The sequence below is a fragment of the Tamandua tetradactyla genome, chromosome 12, assembly GCF_023851605.1.
Source record: "Tamandua tetradactyla isolate mTamTet1 chromosome 12, mTamTet1.pri, whole genome shotgun sequence".
Classification (NCBI taxonomy): domain Eukaryota; kingdom Metazoa; phylum Chordata; class Mammalia; order Pilosa; family Myrmecophagidae; genus Tamandua; species Tamandua tetradactyla.
In genome coordinates this window covers 60,904,455-60,922,313 of record NC_135338.1, presented here as the reverse complement: position 1 = coordinate 60,922,313, position 17,859 = coordinate 60,904,455, and the positions used below count along the sequence as shown (strand labels likewise).

At 54.8% G+C, this 17,859-nt stretch overlaps 1 protein-coding gene across 1 annotated transcript in view; it reads right to left on the bottom strand.

Annotated features, from left to right (window-relative positions):
• The window catches only part of HHIPL1 (HHIP like 1), a 30,946-nt gene extending 15,143 nt beyond the window's left edge, over nucleotides 1-15,803 (bottom strand). The window contains exons 1-6 of the mRNA XM_077123510.1: nucleotides 15,534-15,803; nucleotides 9,779-10,425; nucleotides 6,595-6,738; nucleotides 4,931-5,259; nucleotides 4,460-4,586; nucleotides 1,372-1,517 (exon numbers count right to left, since the gene is read on the bottom strand). Of these exons, the coding sequence (XP_076979625.1) occupies nucleotides 1,372-1,517; nucleotides 4,460-4,586; nucleotides 4,931-5,259; nucleotides 6,595-6,738; nucleotides 9,779-10,425; nucleotides 15,534-15,803 (1,663 nt within the window). The remainder of the gene's footprint in view (nucleotides 1-1,371; nucleotides 1,518-4,459; nucleotides 4,587-4,930; nucleotides 5,260-6,594; nucleotides 6,739-9,778; nucleotides 10,426-15,533) is intronic.
• Nucleotides 15,804-17,859: the final 2,056 nt, after the last annotated feature.

Here is a 17,859-nt window from a genome sequence, read left to right as displayed (position 1 = left end):
TGCCTCCCAGAGGCTGCCTGAGCTTGCCAGCATGTTGTGTTTTTTTTTTTTTTTAATTGTGATAACATATGTATAACATAACATTTCCCATTTTAACCAGTTTCAAATATACATTTCAGTGGTGCTGATCACATTCACAACGTTGGGTCGTTATTGCTGCCATCCGTTACCAGAATTTTTCCACCACCCCAAACAGAAACTCTGCACCCACGAAACACTAACCATGCATCAGGCTGTCTGTCTCACCAGGGTCTCCTCCCGGCTGCCACTGGGGTGACCCTGGGAGGGCTGGGGAAGGGCCCCTCTCAGGAATGCCCCTTACAGGCCCTGCCTCTGTGCGGGGTGGGGGTGGGGTGGGAGGTGGAGGGCTCAGCCTCCCTTCCAGAACACATTAACCCCCTTCTGGCCAAAAGAAAGGGCTTTAAAAGGGCCCAGAGGGCTTGGGGGATGGAAGTGGCGGGGCTGGGGCTGCCCTTTTGGAAATTCAAATTCTGATGGGTGTCGGTTCAACAAAGGTTTCCCAGACAAGGGCCTAGGGGCTCTGGGCATTGGGCCCTGCAGGGGACATCCCTCGAAAGGCCCCCCGGGTGGGCGTTCCCTAGCAACCCTGCCAAGCATCCCCCAGGGCCCACTGGGGGCCCCTTGGCTTTTGTCCAGGGACAATCCCTGGGCCAAGAACAAAGGCAGGAGGCTGGAGGGGATCCAGCCTCCAGGCCCCTCTTCCTCTCCCCTCCCCCTCTGTTCCTTGCATTGAAAACACAAGAAGCCTGAATGGGGAACCCACTCACAGGCAAGAAGGCTGGGTTGGCCCGCTTTTAAATGACAATGGGATATGGTTTTATGGACCCAAGTTTATTTGCCATCCAGAAGCCAAGGCGGGTGGAGGTTTCCAGGGAGGCTCTCGTACCCCACCTGCCTGCATTTCCATCATTACAGCTCTCTCCGGATCCTGGTTAATTTGGCTATGTTATCTTTCTAACCCCACAACTACCCTGCCCAGGGTGAGGGGATGGGGGGGGAGAGGATAAGGGAGACTGCTACGCCTATTTTCCAGACTTGAAAATGGGAGCCCAGAGAGGATGGATGGACAGATGGATGGATGGGTGGGTAGGTGACTGGCTGGATAAGTAGGTGGGTAGGAAGGAAGGAAGTAGGGTTCCCTGGGCATCATGCCAGGCATGACCCACAGCTCACTGCCCAAGGATACACAACAAGAAAGGTGGCCAAGCGAGGATTCAGTCAACTAACTGCCTCACTCCCCAGCAATGAAGGTGGTTTCAGGACCCACAGTGTTGGGGGACCAGTCCCAGACATAGGGCAGCCCAGTGCAGGGACAGGAACATCCCTCTCCCAGGTCCCAGGAGCACTCACCTGCCTCATCCTCTGCAAAGGAAATGATATATGGGTAGTAGTTGTTGATGAGGCCTGGGAACGCACAGGTCTGACCCCGGCCCATGCAGATTTCACTGTACTGCCATTGGCCTGTCCTTGGGTTCTCCTGGAGGGACATCAGACGCCTGCAAAGAAGAATGAGCTGTGGGTCATGCCTGGTATGGTGCTCCTAGGAGAACCCCACCCACTCAACCTGTCTACCTAACCGTCTATGATCCAGCACCCATCCAACCACCCATCCAACCACCTAACAATCCACTCATCTACCCACCCATCCACCCACACTCCATCCATCCATCCATCCATCCATCATCCATCCATCCATCCATCCATCCCTTCATCTTATCCACGCAATCAGGACTATATATAATTCTCAGGGTCTGGTGCAAAATGAACACGCAAGCACCCTGTTAAAAATTTTTGAACATACAACACAAACGGTGAATCCCTAAGTGAACCATGGCCTAAAGTTAATAATACTGTACAATTATAAAAATGTCCTTTTTGTTAACTGTAACAAAAGTACCACACTAATGCAAGATGTTAATAATAGGGTGGTATATAGGAACTCTGTATTTTATGCAGAATTTTTTATGATTTTTCTGTAAGCCTACAACTTATCTAATAAAAATTATAAACAATTTCAAGATGGTGACAGCAAAACATTAAACCAGACATGGGGCCCTTTTGTGTGAGTGCAGGGCCCTGGGTTTCTGTGTAGTCGGGTGCCCAGGAAGCAGGCCCTGCATGCAGTCTTTAGTGAGCACCTACTATGTACCAGAGAGATACCTGAATGATAGAATCAGCTTGGTTCTTGCCCGTCTGCTCAGTGCCTCACCCCATCCCCAGTCAACCAGCAAGAATCAGAGAATTTTCAGGAGCTGACTTCAGTTCCCAACTCCCCAGGGCAGGGCCAGGAGGTTGCATATTCTTTGGAGCTGTCTCCACTTTGCAGCAGGAGCTGGAGCTTGGATATCTTTGGAATATGCTAATGTTGTACCTAATTCTCTTTTCTGCCTGTCAGTCACCTGATTCTGCAAGGTCATGTTTAGATGTCCCTCCCTGGCTGCCCCTGTCCTGGCTCCTCCAGCACTGCCCATGGACCTCTTTGAGGCCAGACTACAGAGATCTGAGCAAGGGGCCATCACCTTGACCATGAGACCTAGCGAAAAGCCTGACCCTGAGGAGGAACTTGGGAAATGGTGACAAAACTGAGTTTCTGGACAGTCTTGGGAGAAGATGGGGGTTGGCGGGGGGGGAAGAATGGGGATTGCAGTGGATTGAAGTGGCCCAAAAGCCGCGGCCATTTCCTAATACCAGAAACCTGTGACGGTGACTTTATTTGGCAAAAGGGTGTTTGCAGATATAATTGAGTTAAGGATTTTAGGTTAGCGCATCCTGAATTATCCAGGTGGGCTCTATACCCCACCAAGTGTCTTCGTAAGAAATGCCCAGAAGAGACACATGGAGAAGACGAGAAGGTCACATGCAGATGAGACTAGAAAAGACTAAGGGAGGGTTCTCCCTGGTGCTTTGGATGGAGTGTGGCCCTGCTGACACCTTTATTTTAGACTTCTGGCCTCTTGAATTGTGACAGAATAAATTTGTTTAAACCAACACCCACCCACCCCGACTCCAATTTGTGGTTGTTTGTTACAGCAGCCCTAGGAGACTAATATGGGAGTGAAAATAGAAGCTTCATCTAGACCCATTTTACAGATGGAAAAGCTGAGCCCCAGAGATGACAGCAAGGAAGGGGCAGAGCTGAGAGAAAAATCCAGCATCCAGAGGTCCAGCTCAGGGCTCTCTCTCAGTACTGCTTGCAAACGGACCTTGGGTCTGTGCTTGTGGGAAGTAAGACCCCTCCCACAGGCATCAGACTTCCTCATGGCCTCTAGCGGGGAACCCTTTCAGCTGCCCCTACGTGGAGAGGCTAGGATGAGAAGAATTGAGAACCTTCGTATATGGAACGTGCACCAGATTCCAAATAGCAAATACAGATTTGCTGACTTCAGCCTCCCCTGGCCTCTGCAAAGCAGCACTATTAACACCTCCATTTTGCAGCTAGGGAAGTGAGGTCACCCAGCTAATAAGTGCACCAGGATCTGGACCCAGGCCACCTGACCTGCACTTCTAAGCACTGTGACCACTGTGTGTCATGCCTGGGTGCCAAGTTGGCTCTACCCCTCTGCGCCCCAGTTCTCTTGTCTGTACAATGGGAAAATGAGGTGATTTTGAGGCTCCAAGGATCTCCCAGAAGAAAGAGCCAGTCCTGCAGGAGGCTTCAGAGGTACCTTCTCTTCCTCCCCTTCTACAGTCCGTTTGGGTATGACTCCCCTCCCCCACCGCCACATACACACATTCTCTGAGCCCTCTAGGTCTCTGTGGGTGGAGGTGGCATAGCGTGTGGGAATCAGGCAGGGTCGTGCCTCAGACCCCAGTGGTCAGAATTCAGCTGGAACCCCAGCTTCCCCCTCCCCAGCAGGGTGGCCTCTGGCCGGCCCCTGCCCTCTGGCCTCAGTTTCCCAGCTTGTGCCAGGGGCCTTGGACCAATGGTTTCCACAGCCCTGCTGTGGGATGACTGGGGGTGGGAGTGGCTCTGGGCCCCGAGCAGTCGGTAGGTGCAGTGACAGCTGCTGACTTCCCCAGGGGTGCAGTTGTGTTCCCCCCACCCTTTACCTCTGCCCTCTGGCTCCACCAGAAGTGCCTGGCAGGTCCCAAACCCATGACTCTCAGGAAGGAGGGGAAGCCCATGGGATCTGCACTCAAACAAGGGTCTGGTCTTTAAAATCCTGGATGGCTTCCCGTAGTGGACTTGAGGCAGCCAGCCCCAGCGGCTCAGGAAGGATACAAGGGGCAAAGGGAGGGAACTAGGGAAATGGTGTGCTTCCTATTATGTGACATCTGGTCTCCCTCCACCTGTTCAGCCCACACCTGGGGGTTCCAGCCATAGCCCCCTCTTCACATGCATATACCAGTTTTTTACAACAGTCCCAGGCAGCCAGAGGCAGCAGCCAGGGACTCTCCCGGCAGTGGGTCTGGCACAGGAGCCTGTGGTATCACAAACCCGCTCATGAAATCGCCGAAAATGTACAGGCCGTTGAGGTTGGGGTACTCGCATCCCCGGTACACGTAGCCCCCAGTGACCGACTTGCCCAGCTTGTGGGGGTAGGCGAAAATCGGCAGCACATCATCTGCAGAGGGTGGAGAGAAACTGGGGTAAGCCTGCCCTGAGTTTCTGAGCTCCTGCCACACCCACCCCCCCAAACTGCCCTGAGTCTCGTAGCATGCGGGGAGGGTTGGCAGGGCATGAGTCCCTCGGTCGCTAGGAGACCAGGGCGCCCAGCGGGGGAGGTGCTGACAGCCCAAAGGTGCAGACCAGTGAGGGGGTCGCCACAGGACAGGGGAGAGGGCCGCAGGGCGAGGAGGGATCCAAGAACATCGGTGCCGGGTGGGGGCCGAAGCAGGCACACAGCGCGTGGAGTGGGAATGGATCGGGCTGGGGTCTCCCCGGGGTGCGGGCGTCCCGCGCGGTCACCGAGGGAGGCATTGGCGCACAGCTTGCGGTCGTAGCACTCGAAGCCCTCGCGCGCGCGCCAGCCGTAGTTGCGGCCGCGCTCCACCAGGTCCACCTCCTCGAACTTGTTCTGGCCCACGTCGCCGCAGAAGAGGCGCCCGCGGCCAGCGCCCGACGCCGGGTCGCCGCGATCGAAGGAGCAGCGCCACATGTTGCGCACGCCCAGGGCGTAGACCTCGGGCCGAGCGGCGGGGTCGCCCACGAACGGGTTGTCCGGGGGGATGCGGTAGAGCGGGCCGCGCTCGTTGCGGTCCACGTCGATGCGCAGCACTTTGCCCAGCAGCGTCGACCTGAGGGGCGGGGTGGGAGGATGGCACCGGGGCCGGATCGCCGGGGGCCAGGGCACGGACACCGCGGGGCAAGCTCAGAGGCGCAGGGGCGCCAACCCAGGTGCAGGACGAGCCTCGGCTGTGGAGCTAGAGAGCCAGTTGGAGTCTTTGTCTGGCTGGTGGGTATCTTCATTCACTCATTCACTCACTCATTCATTCATTCATTCAACCTTTATCCGCCTGTCCCCAGCGTTGCACATACATAGCCTTATAGGTACTTGGGTAAAATGGATCCTCATTTTACAGACGGGGAAACTGAACTCAGAGGTCAAATAACATGTTCAGTTGTCTCACATCGAAGCTGTTTGGCCCCAGAGCCCTGCACTCTTTACCACTGTGCTCTGTGGAAACTCTTCCGGCCTCAGTTTCCTCAATTGAGCCCTGCTTAATAACTCCAGGTTTCAATATGTAAGTGGGAAAAACTCACAGCAGCAAAACAATGTTTATAAGTTCTGTCCAATTATCCACAAATCCTTAATTTCTATTTTCTCAACTTCATCTTTAAACACATCCCAAACACAAGAAAGCTGGGGTGATTCTTACACTGTCACATGTGAAAGCAAAAGTCACAAATGTTAAGTACTTTAATTACTGTAATCAACATCATACTCACTATTTTTACTTTCTGGGCTAAGGAGGGTCTTGTCATTTGGGGTAAAGGAATGGAGGCGGCTGCCTTGAGACTCCCGGATGTCCTTGTCTGCACTCACCAGGCTGTGTGTGTGTGTGTGTGTGTGTGTGTGTGTGTGTGTGTGTGTGTGTGTGTGTAAGAGTGGAATGAGGGCGGATCAGCTGCTCAGGCTAGGGAGTGGGTCATACAGAGCAAGACCGTTCTTCAAAATTGGGGCCATCCCTGGCGACGCTCGGGGCAGAAACCCATGTGCCATGTGACCCTGCCACAGTCAGCTGACAGTCCCCACTTGGTCTGGGGAGACCCCGACCCTTTCCCCCCAGCTCCAGCAGGAGAGAACCCCATCTTCCCAGAGGCTCACTGATGCCACTTCTCAGAGACTGGGATGCATGGTTTCTGCGCCCACCCTTGACAAATGCGACCACCTTCCCTCCTCGTCGCAAGTCTCCACATAGAGATTGTTACCCCCTCTACCTGATGGGAGGAAGCGGCTTCCCTGGGGTCCTTAGCTTGCCCCAGGCTGTGCTGGGACCCAAAATCATAACTCTTTCTACTGCCCTACGCTGCTTTTCTGTGTGTGTGTCGGCGGGGGGAGTGTAACTCTCCTCCCAACCCAACCCCAAAAGAAGAGAGTAACCCACCAACCAACAAAAAGCAGGACATACTTGTTTTGGGCATTTCCAAACTTTCCAAAGGGGTCTCCAGCCATCCCACCATCTCCAGTAAAGATGTAGAGGTATCCATCGTCCCCGAAGAGCAGCTGACCCCCATTATGGTTCGAAGCTGGCTCTTCAATCTCCAGGATTATCCTAAAGAAAGATAAGCCCCCCAAAACTCAGCCTCCCATGCTAAGTACCCCCAACACAGAACAAGATCATAAGTAATCAAATCTCCTCTCTTGGATGCTGTTACAGATCGAATCACGTCCCCCACAAAGATGTGTTCAAGTCCTAACTCTCAGTAAAGAGGGGCTTTGAAGGTGTTAATGGTGAAGATGGGGCCAACTGAACCTGGGTGGGCCTCAATCTAGTATGATGGGGGCCTTAGAGATAGAGGAAGTTTGGATGCAATAAGATACAGCAGACAGAAAGCCACGTGACAGAGGTAGAGATTGAATTATGTATTTCCAGCCAGTCACCCTCAGAATACCACAGACTTCAAAGAAAGCAAGATACTGCTGACTCCTTGATTTTGGATTTCTAGCCTCCAAAACTGTGAAGCAATAAATTCCTGTGCTTTAAGCCATCCAGTCTGGTGGTATGTGTTATAACAGCCATGGTAAACTAAGCCAGATGCCAGATTTCACTGTCAATAGACTTTTCATATCCTTTACAGCAGGTGATTTTCACTAGGATCTGGTACTTAGGCTGGACAGAGATAATTCACGCCATTGTGTCAAAAAGTACCTGGAGGTTCAGAGAGGCTGAGTGACTTGCCCAAGATCACACAGCACATTGGCAGCAGAGCTGGGATGACAACCCAAGTTGTCTAGTTCTGGTCTAGTGCTTTTTCAACTGTTCCCTGCTGCTAGTGCCTTCCTTATAATGATGGTATAAATTTGTCAACCCTGTCACTGGCACAGCTCGTTTCCTTATCATCATCACTTCCCACATGCCAGCCCTTGTGCTGAGCATTTTCCATACACGGTCTCATCTGCTGGCTACAGTAATTCCTAAGGGTGGTGGGTTGGATGCTGTGGGTTGTGCTCAGCTCCACACTCACCTCTTGGGAACCTCTGCACGGTGGGAAACCTTCAACTATACTTCCTAGCCGGCTGGCTTCCTGTTAGATTTTGCCAATGGAGTGTGGCAGGTGAGAGGGAGGGAGAAGCCACGTTTCTCTGGCTTCTGGGGCTGCTTCCAGAAGTGGCGGCGAGAGCCAGAGCAGGGTTGTGGCGGCTGCAGGGATGGCAACAGTGGCCCATGAGCATGGACCCTGGGCTGCTACTCAGACGCCCTGGTGCTACAGCAGCAAGCGCAGCAGCACAGAGATGCCCCCCCACCCCAGACTGTTCCACTAGCCCAAGCTTCTTGCAGTTACTAATCTTCAGGGAAATCAATCTTCCCTTCACCTTCTCCAGCTGTCCCAATACCTTGTAACCAATTCCCTGCATTAAATTCTCACCAATTGAAATGCTTAGGGTAGTTTATGTTTTCCTGGGTTGGTCACACTGACATAATTCTTCATAAATACAGATAAGAAAAACCAAGATACAGAAAGAGCGAGTAATGTGAACCTAGGACTTTGGGCCTTTAGAGCTGAGACTGGAAGTCTTTCTGTTGTGAGGCCAATCCATGCACTTGAGTTGGTTAAAAACAGAGCCCCCAACCCCAGTTCCTCAACAGAAGGGGCAGTCCAGACTGCCATCTGTCCATCCCCCATGAGACCCCAGCCCTGGGAAGAAAGAATGACAGTGATTCAGGCACGGAGGACCCCTTCTTCTGGCCATGCTACCTCTCTCCCTGCCTGAGCCAACTTTTAGGCTTGACCCTAGCCGAACCCCACTCCGAAATATGCTAAGTTTGTATGCTTTGTTTTCTGCCTTCAGCCCCTATCAGGAATTGATTTTTAAAAGTCAGCAACGAAGCCATATTCATTCTGTCCTTCCATCTCTGCTCTGCAAGGTCCATGTGATAAGCTTCATCTTTCTTGTAGAATTGGTTGTGCAGCCTCTTATAGATCATGAGAATGATGTTTCCTCTTTTTGTTTTGGCTGCCAGGAAGCTCATAGCCAAAACGAATGCAGCATGACAAGATCCATACTAGCCCTCACAGCCAGGATATCTGATTCCTTTTTGTGCTTGCAAGGCTAAGATTTTAGAATTTTATCAAATACACAATGTTTGCTAGTTGCCTATTTTCCCTCAGCTCCAGCCCTGGCCCACTTCCTGCCTTCTGTTTCAGGTGGCCACCCCTGCAAACTGCATTCCTTGTGTTCCTTTGCTAGCCAACCTCCATCAAGGTTCAGCCCATGAACCTTTGGCCATGGAGGGTGGGAGGAAAGGAGAAATCAGGGTATTTTCTCCCGTCTTTCTCTGCTTCAGGCAGCCCCTACCCAGTCCTGCCGTGGCCCCAGCTTAGGAGCTCCAGTAGCCCAACTTCTCACTCTGTCCTTCCTGCCCTAGGGGTAGAAACAGCTCCTTCCGGCATCACCTCACTTCCCCAGTGGCTCATTCCTCATTTCTAACATATGCATAAGTCATGCCCAGTATTCAATGCTACCGATTGAATCACTGAGTACAGGGTGTGTTTTTTCCTTGGACCCAGACTGATACGTGAGCCCTTCACGGCAGGGCAGGCCAAACCCTTCTTGCAAACAGTCGGGGCAAAAGCATAGCAGAGGGCAGACTGTGGGGCTGTGAGGGGAGCAGAGGCTTGGCGGCAGGGACAGATGCCCCCGGCAGGGCAGAGGATTCAGCTGGGGAGGGAGCAGCAGCTGAGCACAGAGTGGGACGGCTCTGGAGACAGGATCTGGCTCTTCCTAGCTGCGTGCCCTCCGCTCCTCTAAGCAGCCGCCCCCTCAGGTGTAAACCGGGGACAGAACACTAGCCCCGTAGGGGTTGATAAGAATCAAGCAAGCCGCGTCCAGTGCCTGGAACAAAGTCATCAGTTGAGAAGCGTCCAGCCTTGAAGGCCAGATCCAGGGGGTTGACGGTGATCCGTAGAGGGATGTATTTTGCCAACACAGGGTTCATTCTCCCCACCGGGGATGATATTCAAAATAGGTGCCCACCTGTGCAGTCCCCAGACCAGGAGTTGGCATGGGCCCCACAGGGCAGGCAGGCCGAGCTTCAGCCCGCACCCCCCCTTCACCCCCACCCCCGGCCGGGGGCCCCCCGGGGACACCACCTCTCGGAGCCGTGGTCCACGGTGTTCATGTCATCCTCGGAGACCCGGAACTCGCTGACGCGGATCCACTCCTCGAAGTCGCTCCCCACCGAGTAGTAGACGTAGAGCTTGCCGTTGTGCCGGAAGCCGGGGTGGAAGGCGAGGCCCAGGAAGCCCCGCTCGTCGCCCTCCCAGGGCGAGGTCAGCACGGCCCGGCTGACGTTCAGGAAGGGCTTCTCGAGCCGCGAGCGGTCGGGCAGGTAGACCCACACCAGGCCCACCTGCTCGGCCACGAAGAAGCGGTGGGTGCCGTCGCGGGCGTGGGCCATGGCCACGGGGTTGCGCAGCCCGTTGGCCACCTCCTCCAGGCACAGCTGCAGGCAGCCCTCGGCGTCGGCCACCACGCGGCCCAGGTTCGAGGTGAGGCGCTCGTTGACCAGCAGGCGCGGGAAGCAGTAGTCCGCGTCGTCCAGGGACAGGTAGTGGCAGAACTTGGCGCGGTTGTCCTCCAGCGCCCAGAGCTCGCGGTCGGGCGAGAGGTGGCGGAACAGGGCGCGGCACTGCTGCCACATGGCCAGGCAGTAGTCCTCGCAGAGCCCGGGCACCGTCCGCAGCGGCGTGGCCGGGTCCTCGGCGTCGTAAAGGTGGGCCGCGTAGGGCGAGCACTCCTGCGGAGACAGGGCGGCACCGAGGGGCTTGGCCGAGGGCACTGACCCGCGGGGTGGCCTTGGGCAGGTCACCCTCCGTCCAACTGCACAGCCCCCTTGGCCTGGGCTTCTGGTCCGAGCCTCTCCGGGCCCTTCCTTCTTTTTCCCTTGCTTTTATGCTTCTGTTAGGACAGAGAGACCACGCGTGGACTACCCCACCACCGATAATGACAACGACAAAAGCTGCCCTGGAGCACCTGCTGTGTGCCAGGAAGGACGTGTGGCATTTTTATCTACTTTTTCTCCTTTAGTGTCCACCCCCTGCCCCCATATCCACAGAATTTACTTTCTCACTTCATTCGGGTCCCCGCTCAAGGGTCATGTCCTCGGGGGCTTTCCCTGGCCCCCCTAATCCCCATCCCTTGCATCTCTCTGGTCTCTGACTCTGCTTAAAAAACAAATAAACCAAAACAATACTACCTAACATATAGAAAAAAATTAATTTGTTTGCTTATTTAATTCTGTGTGGGCAGGAATTTCTGCCTGTTGTCTTCTCTGCTGTATCCCCAGGGCCCATATCAAATAAAGAAAGAAGGGAACCAAAATGACACTACAAAAAAGCAACAAAATACAAAAAAAGAGGCAGTAATGGTGTAATTGAGGAACAAAAACCATACAAGACACACAGAAAACAAACAGCTAAATGGCAGAAGGAAACACTTCCTTCTAAAGTGAAAAGACAACCTAGAGAACGGGAGGAAGTAGTTTCAAACTACACATCTGATCAGAGCATAATATCCAGAATATACAAAGGACTCCTACAACTGAATAACAAAAAGACAACTCAATTTTAAAATGGGCCAAGGAATTCGATAGACATCACGTGGGCCGGGCGGTCTCTGATCAGTCACCATCCCATACCCACACAGGTGTACCAAGTTTCACATGCTCCACTCGACCAATGGGAGGGCCAGGTGGCCAGGCCTCGGGTCTCTGTGTGGTGCCATCTGCAGCCTTGGGAGCTCATTTATTCTTTGTGAGGTAGCATCATTGCTTCTTCCATTTTACAGAGGAGGGCCTAAGGCTTAAAGAAGGCAGCTGGCCAGAAATGGCCAAGCCAGCACTAAAACTCAGGCCTCAGGGCATGTGGGCCAGTGTTCTTTCCAGATGACTCAGTGACATTTCATTGAACAAGGGTTTCCTGGGCCCTGTGTGCCAGGCCCTGTCCTCAGTTCTAAATGCAGTGAGGAGCAGAACAGACTTCTGGATGCCACCCTCAGAGCCCTCAGTTCATCCAAGTCAGCTCAGAGAGAGGGAGCCTCCAGGCAGCAAGACTGGAAGTCTCAGCATCCAGGCCTCAAGACTTGGGGTCTGTCAGACCCTTCCCTGCAGCCTATGTACTCTCACTTACAACAGACTTCAAACCTGGGGCCGGGCCAGAGCAGTCCAGAAGCAGGACATGATCAGGGGTCCAGCAAGGCTTCTGACAGGGAGGGGGCAACCAGGAGTTACAGTGGTCAGTCGGGGAGATGACAGAAAACCCATGGCAAGTGGACACAGCGTCCCACCGCTCAGCTGCTGGGCCATCCATTCCAACGAGGGACAAACAGCCCTGCCACCTTACTGCCCCAGGTGTCACTGTGCGGTCATTGGCACTCATGACTCATTGGCAGCCTCAGAACCACAGGCTGGCGCCCAGCACCCATACTTCAGGAAGAATGGGTTGTTGTACATTCAGACATCCCTCCTTGCCCACTTCTGCACCTAGCAAACACCTACCCGTGGCTCAAGGCCCAACTCATAAACCTCTCAGCCTCCATTCTCCTGGGGCCCTAACTCCTACCCCCTGGCCTTTGCAGGTGCTCCCACAGCCCTCTGCCCAAATCTCACACTGAACATTCACCAAAGGGCAATGTAATACTGTAACACTCTACTTGTGCTGTCACTCACCCATCCCCAGAGGCAGCCCAGCTGGTCTGCTTGGCGAGGACTTAATTATCTGTGTGCACGTCTGTCCACCCCCAGACTGTGGGCTTCAAGAAGGGAGGCAATCTGGCACAAAATCCTTAAGAGGAGAGCTTTGGAGTCAGATCTCACTGGAGCCTGAGTCTACCATTCCCCTGTGATATTGGGCAACTTCCTTAACAACTCTGTGCCTCAGCTGTGAAAGGGAAAAGGAATTCCAGGCTCACAGAGTGACTGGGATGAATCAATGGAGAAGATACACATGTTTGTTCAGTAAGTGCTCAGACAGTGTGAGCCGCCAAGACATACCTCCATGTCCCCTTCCTCCAAGGAGCCATCCCTGAATTTTCCAGAAAATTGACCTCTGCCCCTGTGCCTCCATGGTGTTCATAACCCTGTGTGTGTGTGTGTGTGTGAGATGTGGCTTAGCTGTATTTGAAAAACATAAATGTTCAGACCATAAAACTAAAAATAGATACCTTATATTTCCTCATGGGTCTTAAACCCATAAATTAAACAAACCCAAAATGATAAAATTGTATAAGGAATATCTACTATGAAGGTAATACATGAACTTAGTTCAAAAGCTACAGAATGGTATTAAGAGGAAAAGTTTCCTGCTTCATTCCCCAAAACTCTCTTCCACCCTTTTACCTTTTCATTTTAATCTTTTTATTGACAAATATTCACACACATACGGTCCATACATGGTGTACAATCAATGACTCACAATATCATCATAGTTGTGTATTCATCACCAGGATCATTTTTAGAACATTTGCATCATTCCAGAAAAAGAAATAAAAAGAAAAACGAAAAAACTCAGACATCCCATATCCCTTACCCCTCCTTCTCATTGACACGTGGTATTTCAATCTACCTTGGGGTATCTTTTGTACGTTTGTCTGTCTCTAAACTCCACCATGGGACTTTGGAGACGGGCCTGCAATTTGCCGATGGCCTCTGGGCCCAGCACCCAGCCCAGGGCCAACTGCTAAGAGGCTCCTGGGAAATGTCTGCCATATGGATCCACAGAGCCCGTTCTGCAGAGATTTCCATCTACCACGTTTTATAACTTCAGGTTCTTGGAGAGGTAACCTCAGTGGCACAGGAAGTTTAATCAAGGAGAATGGCTTACCCGCCCATAGCATGCCAAGTGTCACAGCTGTCTCCTCTTCCAGATGATAAGGTATTGGATAGAAGTGGGCAGAGGCCAAGGAAAGCATCTGAAGGGGCCGGGGGGACAATGGCCATGAGGCTGAGGAGTGGCTGGGCATCAGGGATGTCGTGGAGGACAGGCTCTGAAGGAGGACTGTGGGTGTGGGCCCCTGCTTTTATGGTCTGTCCCCTCTTGGCGTCTGTCTCCCAAGGCCTGAATGCCACCATTGACAGGCACCTTGGCCACCGCCGCCCCCACCCCCAGCGGAAACCAGGAGGCACTGAATTCAGACGTCAAGGACAGCAGCCTCCCTGCAGCCCTCTCTCAACCTCCCACGAGGCCCCAGCAGGGACACCATGATCTGGCTCTGCTGCCCTTTCCAATTTGCTCCAGACATGAGGTCACTCCCCAGGACGCCGGGGTGAGGTGCTAGTGGCTGCTCAAGGCCAAGTTGCCCTGGGAAGGTTCCCAAGGAAGGAAAGAATATCCTGCAATAGGTGGTATCAGGACCTATCCTTCCCTTCTTCCTCCTCTGACTTGTCCACCTTGTTTTCCCTGCTGAGCCTGGCACACGGTAAGTACTCAATAAACAAATGAGGAAGGGAGATGCGAACCCTATGTGTCTGGGTAGGGGGAGACCAAAGGATAAAGAGACCCCCAGGCTGGTGGCTTGATCAGACCATCCCTGCTTCCCTGAGATGCTCAGTGTGGGGGCTCCACCAGAGGCCAGCTGTCCACCTCCCCGGCCCACCTGTGCATTCCGGAGCTCCCAAGGGCCACTCTCCTCACGCCCTCCCAGCCCCTCTCATTTCCCACTGAGTTGCCCCACAGACAAGGTGTTGCCCCCAAGTTCCTGCCTCAGCCAGCACTGGGTTGTGACTCCACTTTTCCTGCATTGGCCTCTGGGCCCCACTCAGACCCGCTCTAAGTCTGGCCAGAAAGTGGGGACCAAGCAAGAACCAGAGAAATTCAACTGAGGTCCCACTCTGTGTTGCTAAATTTGCATGGCATCCCCGCCAGGGGTTCAGCCTGTCCCCACTTTTAGATGGAACTGAAGTGCAGGAGCGCTAAGGGATGGTCCTGGGCCACGCAGTCAGGAAGTGCAGAGCCCTATCCCTCCACGGCTCCCTCCATGTGCGGCTCCCTCCATGTGCGCCTGAAGGCGGGGCCCTGCACTGCACTCCCCAGGCCTCTCAAAGTCCAGATGCTGTGCCCTAGCCAGGCACTAGGGAATCAGCCCCCTCGGGAGTTCCCACAATCTGTATAGGCATAATGTGCCCTCAAGGGGCAATACGGTGGGAGAGTTCCCTGGAACTGGCCTGGAAGGAGGCCAGAGCAGCTGCGAGGGGGTGGGGGAGGGGGTGGGGATGCAATCCCAGCAGCAGGGTGGAAGCATGAGGGATGGGGGTGGGGGGTCACTGCAGGCCACCAGCTCACCAGGGCTTTGAGGACCCAGGACAAATTCTGGGGGGAGGAACGTGCTCCGAGAGTGCTCCCTCCCAGTGCATAAGGGTCCTTATCATTTACCACGTCCCTCATCCCCTGTCCCTATCCATGTGCTGACCGCGCCCTCTGCAGGGCCTCACAGCTCCCCACCTTCCCTGGGGCAACGCAGAGGGACAGACAACTCCCTCCCTCCTGGCACCCAGACAAGGAGGGGATCCTCGCAGGCTGGGCACTGAGGGGAAAAGCCTCCACGGGCTCCCAGAGACAGAGAATCCCCTAAACCCTGAGGGATTGACGGCATCATCTGTCCGTCCCTCTGGTTCAAGAGGGGAAACTGAGGCCCGGAGATGGCCCATACCACAAAGCGAATGCATGGCAAAGCCAAGAGGCGACCCAGCTGCGCGCCCTCCCCGCCTGGGGCCCCCTGACCCCCTCCATAGGGGCCTCGAGTTCCAAAGCCCCGACGCCGACCCAGGCCCCGGGCGCCGCCTCCCTCCCCCCACCTCCCCCGCCGCCCCGCCTCCATCCCCCTCCCCCGCCGCCCCGCCCTCCGGCTCACCTGGCACAGCAGGTCAAGCGCGTAGCCCGCGCACTCGGTCCACAGGGCGGCGTCCACGCGGGCCGCCAGGGCCCCGAAGCGGCGGGCCAGCGCCGCGTCCTGTTCGGGCGCGCAGCAGCCGAAGGCCGAGTACTGAGAGCAGAAGCGCAGCGGTTGCGGCGGCCGGAAGGGGGGCCTGAAGTCCAGGCACTGCGGGTGCGCGGTGGCCCTGAGCGCCCGCAGAGCCAGCAGCGCCAGCAGCGCCCCGGCCCCGGCCCGCCGCCCCGCCATGCCGCCGCCGCTGCTCCGCTCCGCCCCGGCCGGCCTGGAGGAAGAGGCGGAGGGGCGGGCACCCCCGGCCCAGCGCGGCCCCCGGGGAGTCGCCGGCCGCGCCCTGAGCGCCCGCCTCCGCCTGGCCGGCACCCTCCGGGGCCTACCCCGCGGGATGTGAGGTTTGGGGAGGTCCCTTCTGATCGGGACACCCCGCGCGACTGAAAGAAGATGGACTTGGCGCAGAACTCGGAACCCTGTACAGCTGTCGTTCCGCTGTCTTGGCAGCCCCTTCCTCCTACCCCCGGAGCCTTTCCAAGTAAAATGGAGTCCCGGGTGCCCAGTGTGTTTCCCGTTTCTCCCTGGGACACGGCTTCCTCCCCCGAGGGCTGTTTAGCCCTGGAAGCACAGGGGACAGAGGCCTGAACTCCTGGGTTCCAGTCCCATCCCTGATACAGACCTGGGATCAGAGAGGAATAGAACCCGGAACCGGGAATACCTCTGAGAGACACTTAAGAATGGGGCTGGGAGTAAGAGGGAATGGTGGCAAAGGGCAGCCTGACTCTGGGGCTCACAGGGAGAAGTGAAACCTAGTTCTGGGGGAGGGCAGGGAGGCTTTCCTGACCTCCAGAGTCCAGCTGTTGCCCCAGGCTTCTTTCCTCTCTCCCCTCCTGGGCCAGCATTCAACTTCTCTCCACCCTGCAGCCCCTGCCCCAGCTCCTGCCCTTAATCACCCACTAGCATTATGATGCCAGCTTCCCCAGGTCTCCTGCTGAAGAGGTCTGGCGCCAACCAGAGTCTGGGGCAGTAGTTCGCAAACTCCAGAGAGCAGACAAGCCTTCTGAAATGCAGATTCCAGGGCCTAGAGAATCTGAAGATTCCCCAGGAAATTCTAATGCGAAGACTTCTGAGACCACTGTTGGAGCAACCCTAGCATGTGTCAGACATGGAGGCTGGTGTTCAGCTTCAGCTCCCACTGCCCAGGTTGTACCTCTCCCTCCCTGCTGCCCCTCACCCCCTCCAGCACACACACTGCCTCACCCACTCCAAGACCTCAAAGCACCAAAAGCACCCAGGGCCTTTCCCCAGTGGGCCTCAGCACATTCTCTTCCCTAGCATGCCCGCCCCCATTGTATTAGTTAGGGTTCTCTAGAGAAACAGAACCAACAGGGAACACTTGCAAATATAAAATTTATGAAAGTGTCTCACGTGACCGTAGGAACGCAGAGTCCAAAATCCACAGGGCAGGCTGCGAAGCCGATGACTCGAATGGATGGCCTGGACGAACTCCACAGGAGAGGCTCACCAGCCAAAGCAGGAATGCAACCTGTCTCCTCTGAGTCCTCCTTAAAAGGCTTCCCATGATTGGATTTAGCATCACTAATTGCAGAAGACACTCCCCTTTGGCTGATTACAAATGGAATCAACTGTGGATGTAGCTGATGTGATCATGACCTAATCCTATGAAATGTCCTCATTGCAACAGACAGGCCAGCGCTTGCCCAATCAGATGAACAGGTACCACAACTTGGCCAAGTTGACACCTGTCCCTAACCATGACACCCATCTTCTTTGGCAAACTCCTACTCAGTCTTCATGACCCCTCACCTGGTGGTGTCTGGGCTATCCTGGGGGGAACTGGTCTTGTGCCAGCCCTCATGGCAGGAGTTTGAGGTGGGTTGGACCCTGCAGTGCTGTGAGCACCCAGAGCTTTGTGGCTTGGGCCTGAGCAGATGCAGTGTGTCAGTTGGGGTCTCCACACAGGAATATCCAACAACTTTGAGTATTGAAAGCTGAGGGAATTGAGCACAGAAGTTGATGTTAAAGAGGCTGAGAAGCCGAGCTGGGGACAGTAGGGTGACCTGGAGATCAGCAAGGTGGAAAAATTCTGCAAATCCTTGACTGGAGGAGCAGCGAGAGCCTAGAGCCACTAGCTGGAGCCCCAGCAGACCTCTCTGGTGGGAGCTGGAGGTGGTCACTGTCAGAGGTTCTGCCCTCCCCCATTGCCATCTCCCACCAGTGGCCTTCATCAGTTGAAACTAGCAGGGAGTGGCTGAGGTGGGAACCTGGAAAACAC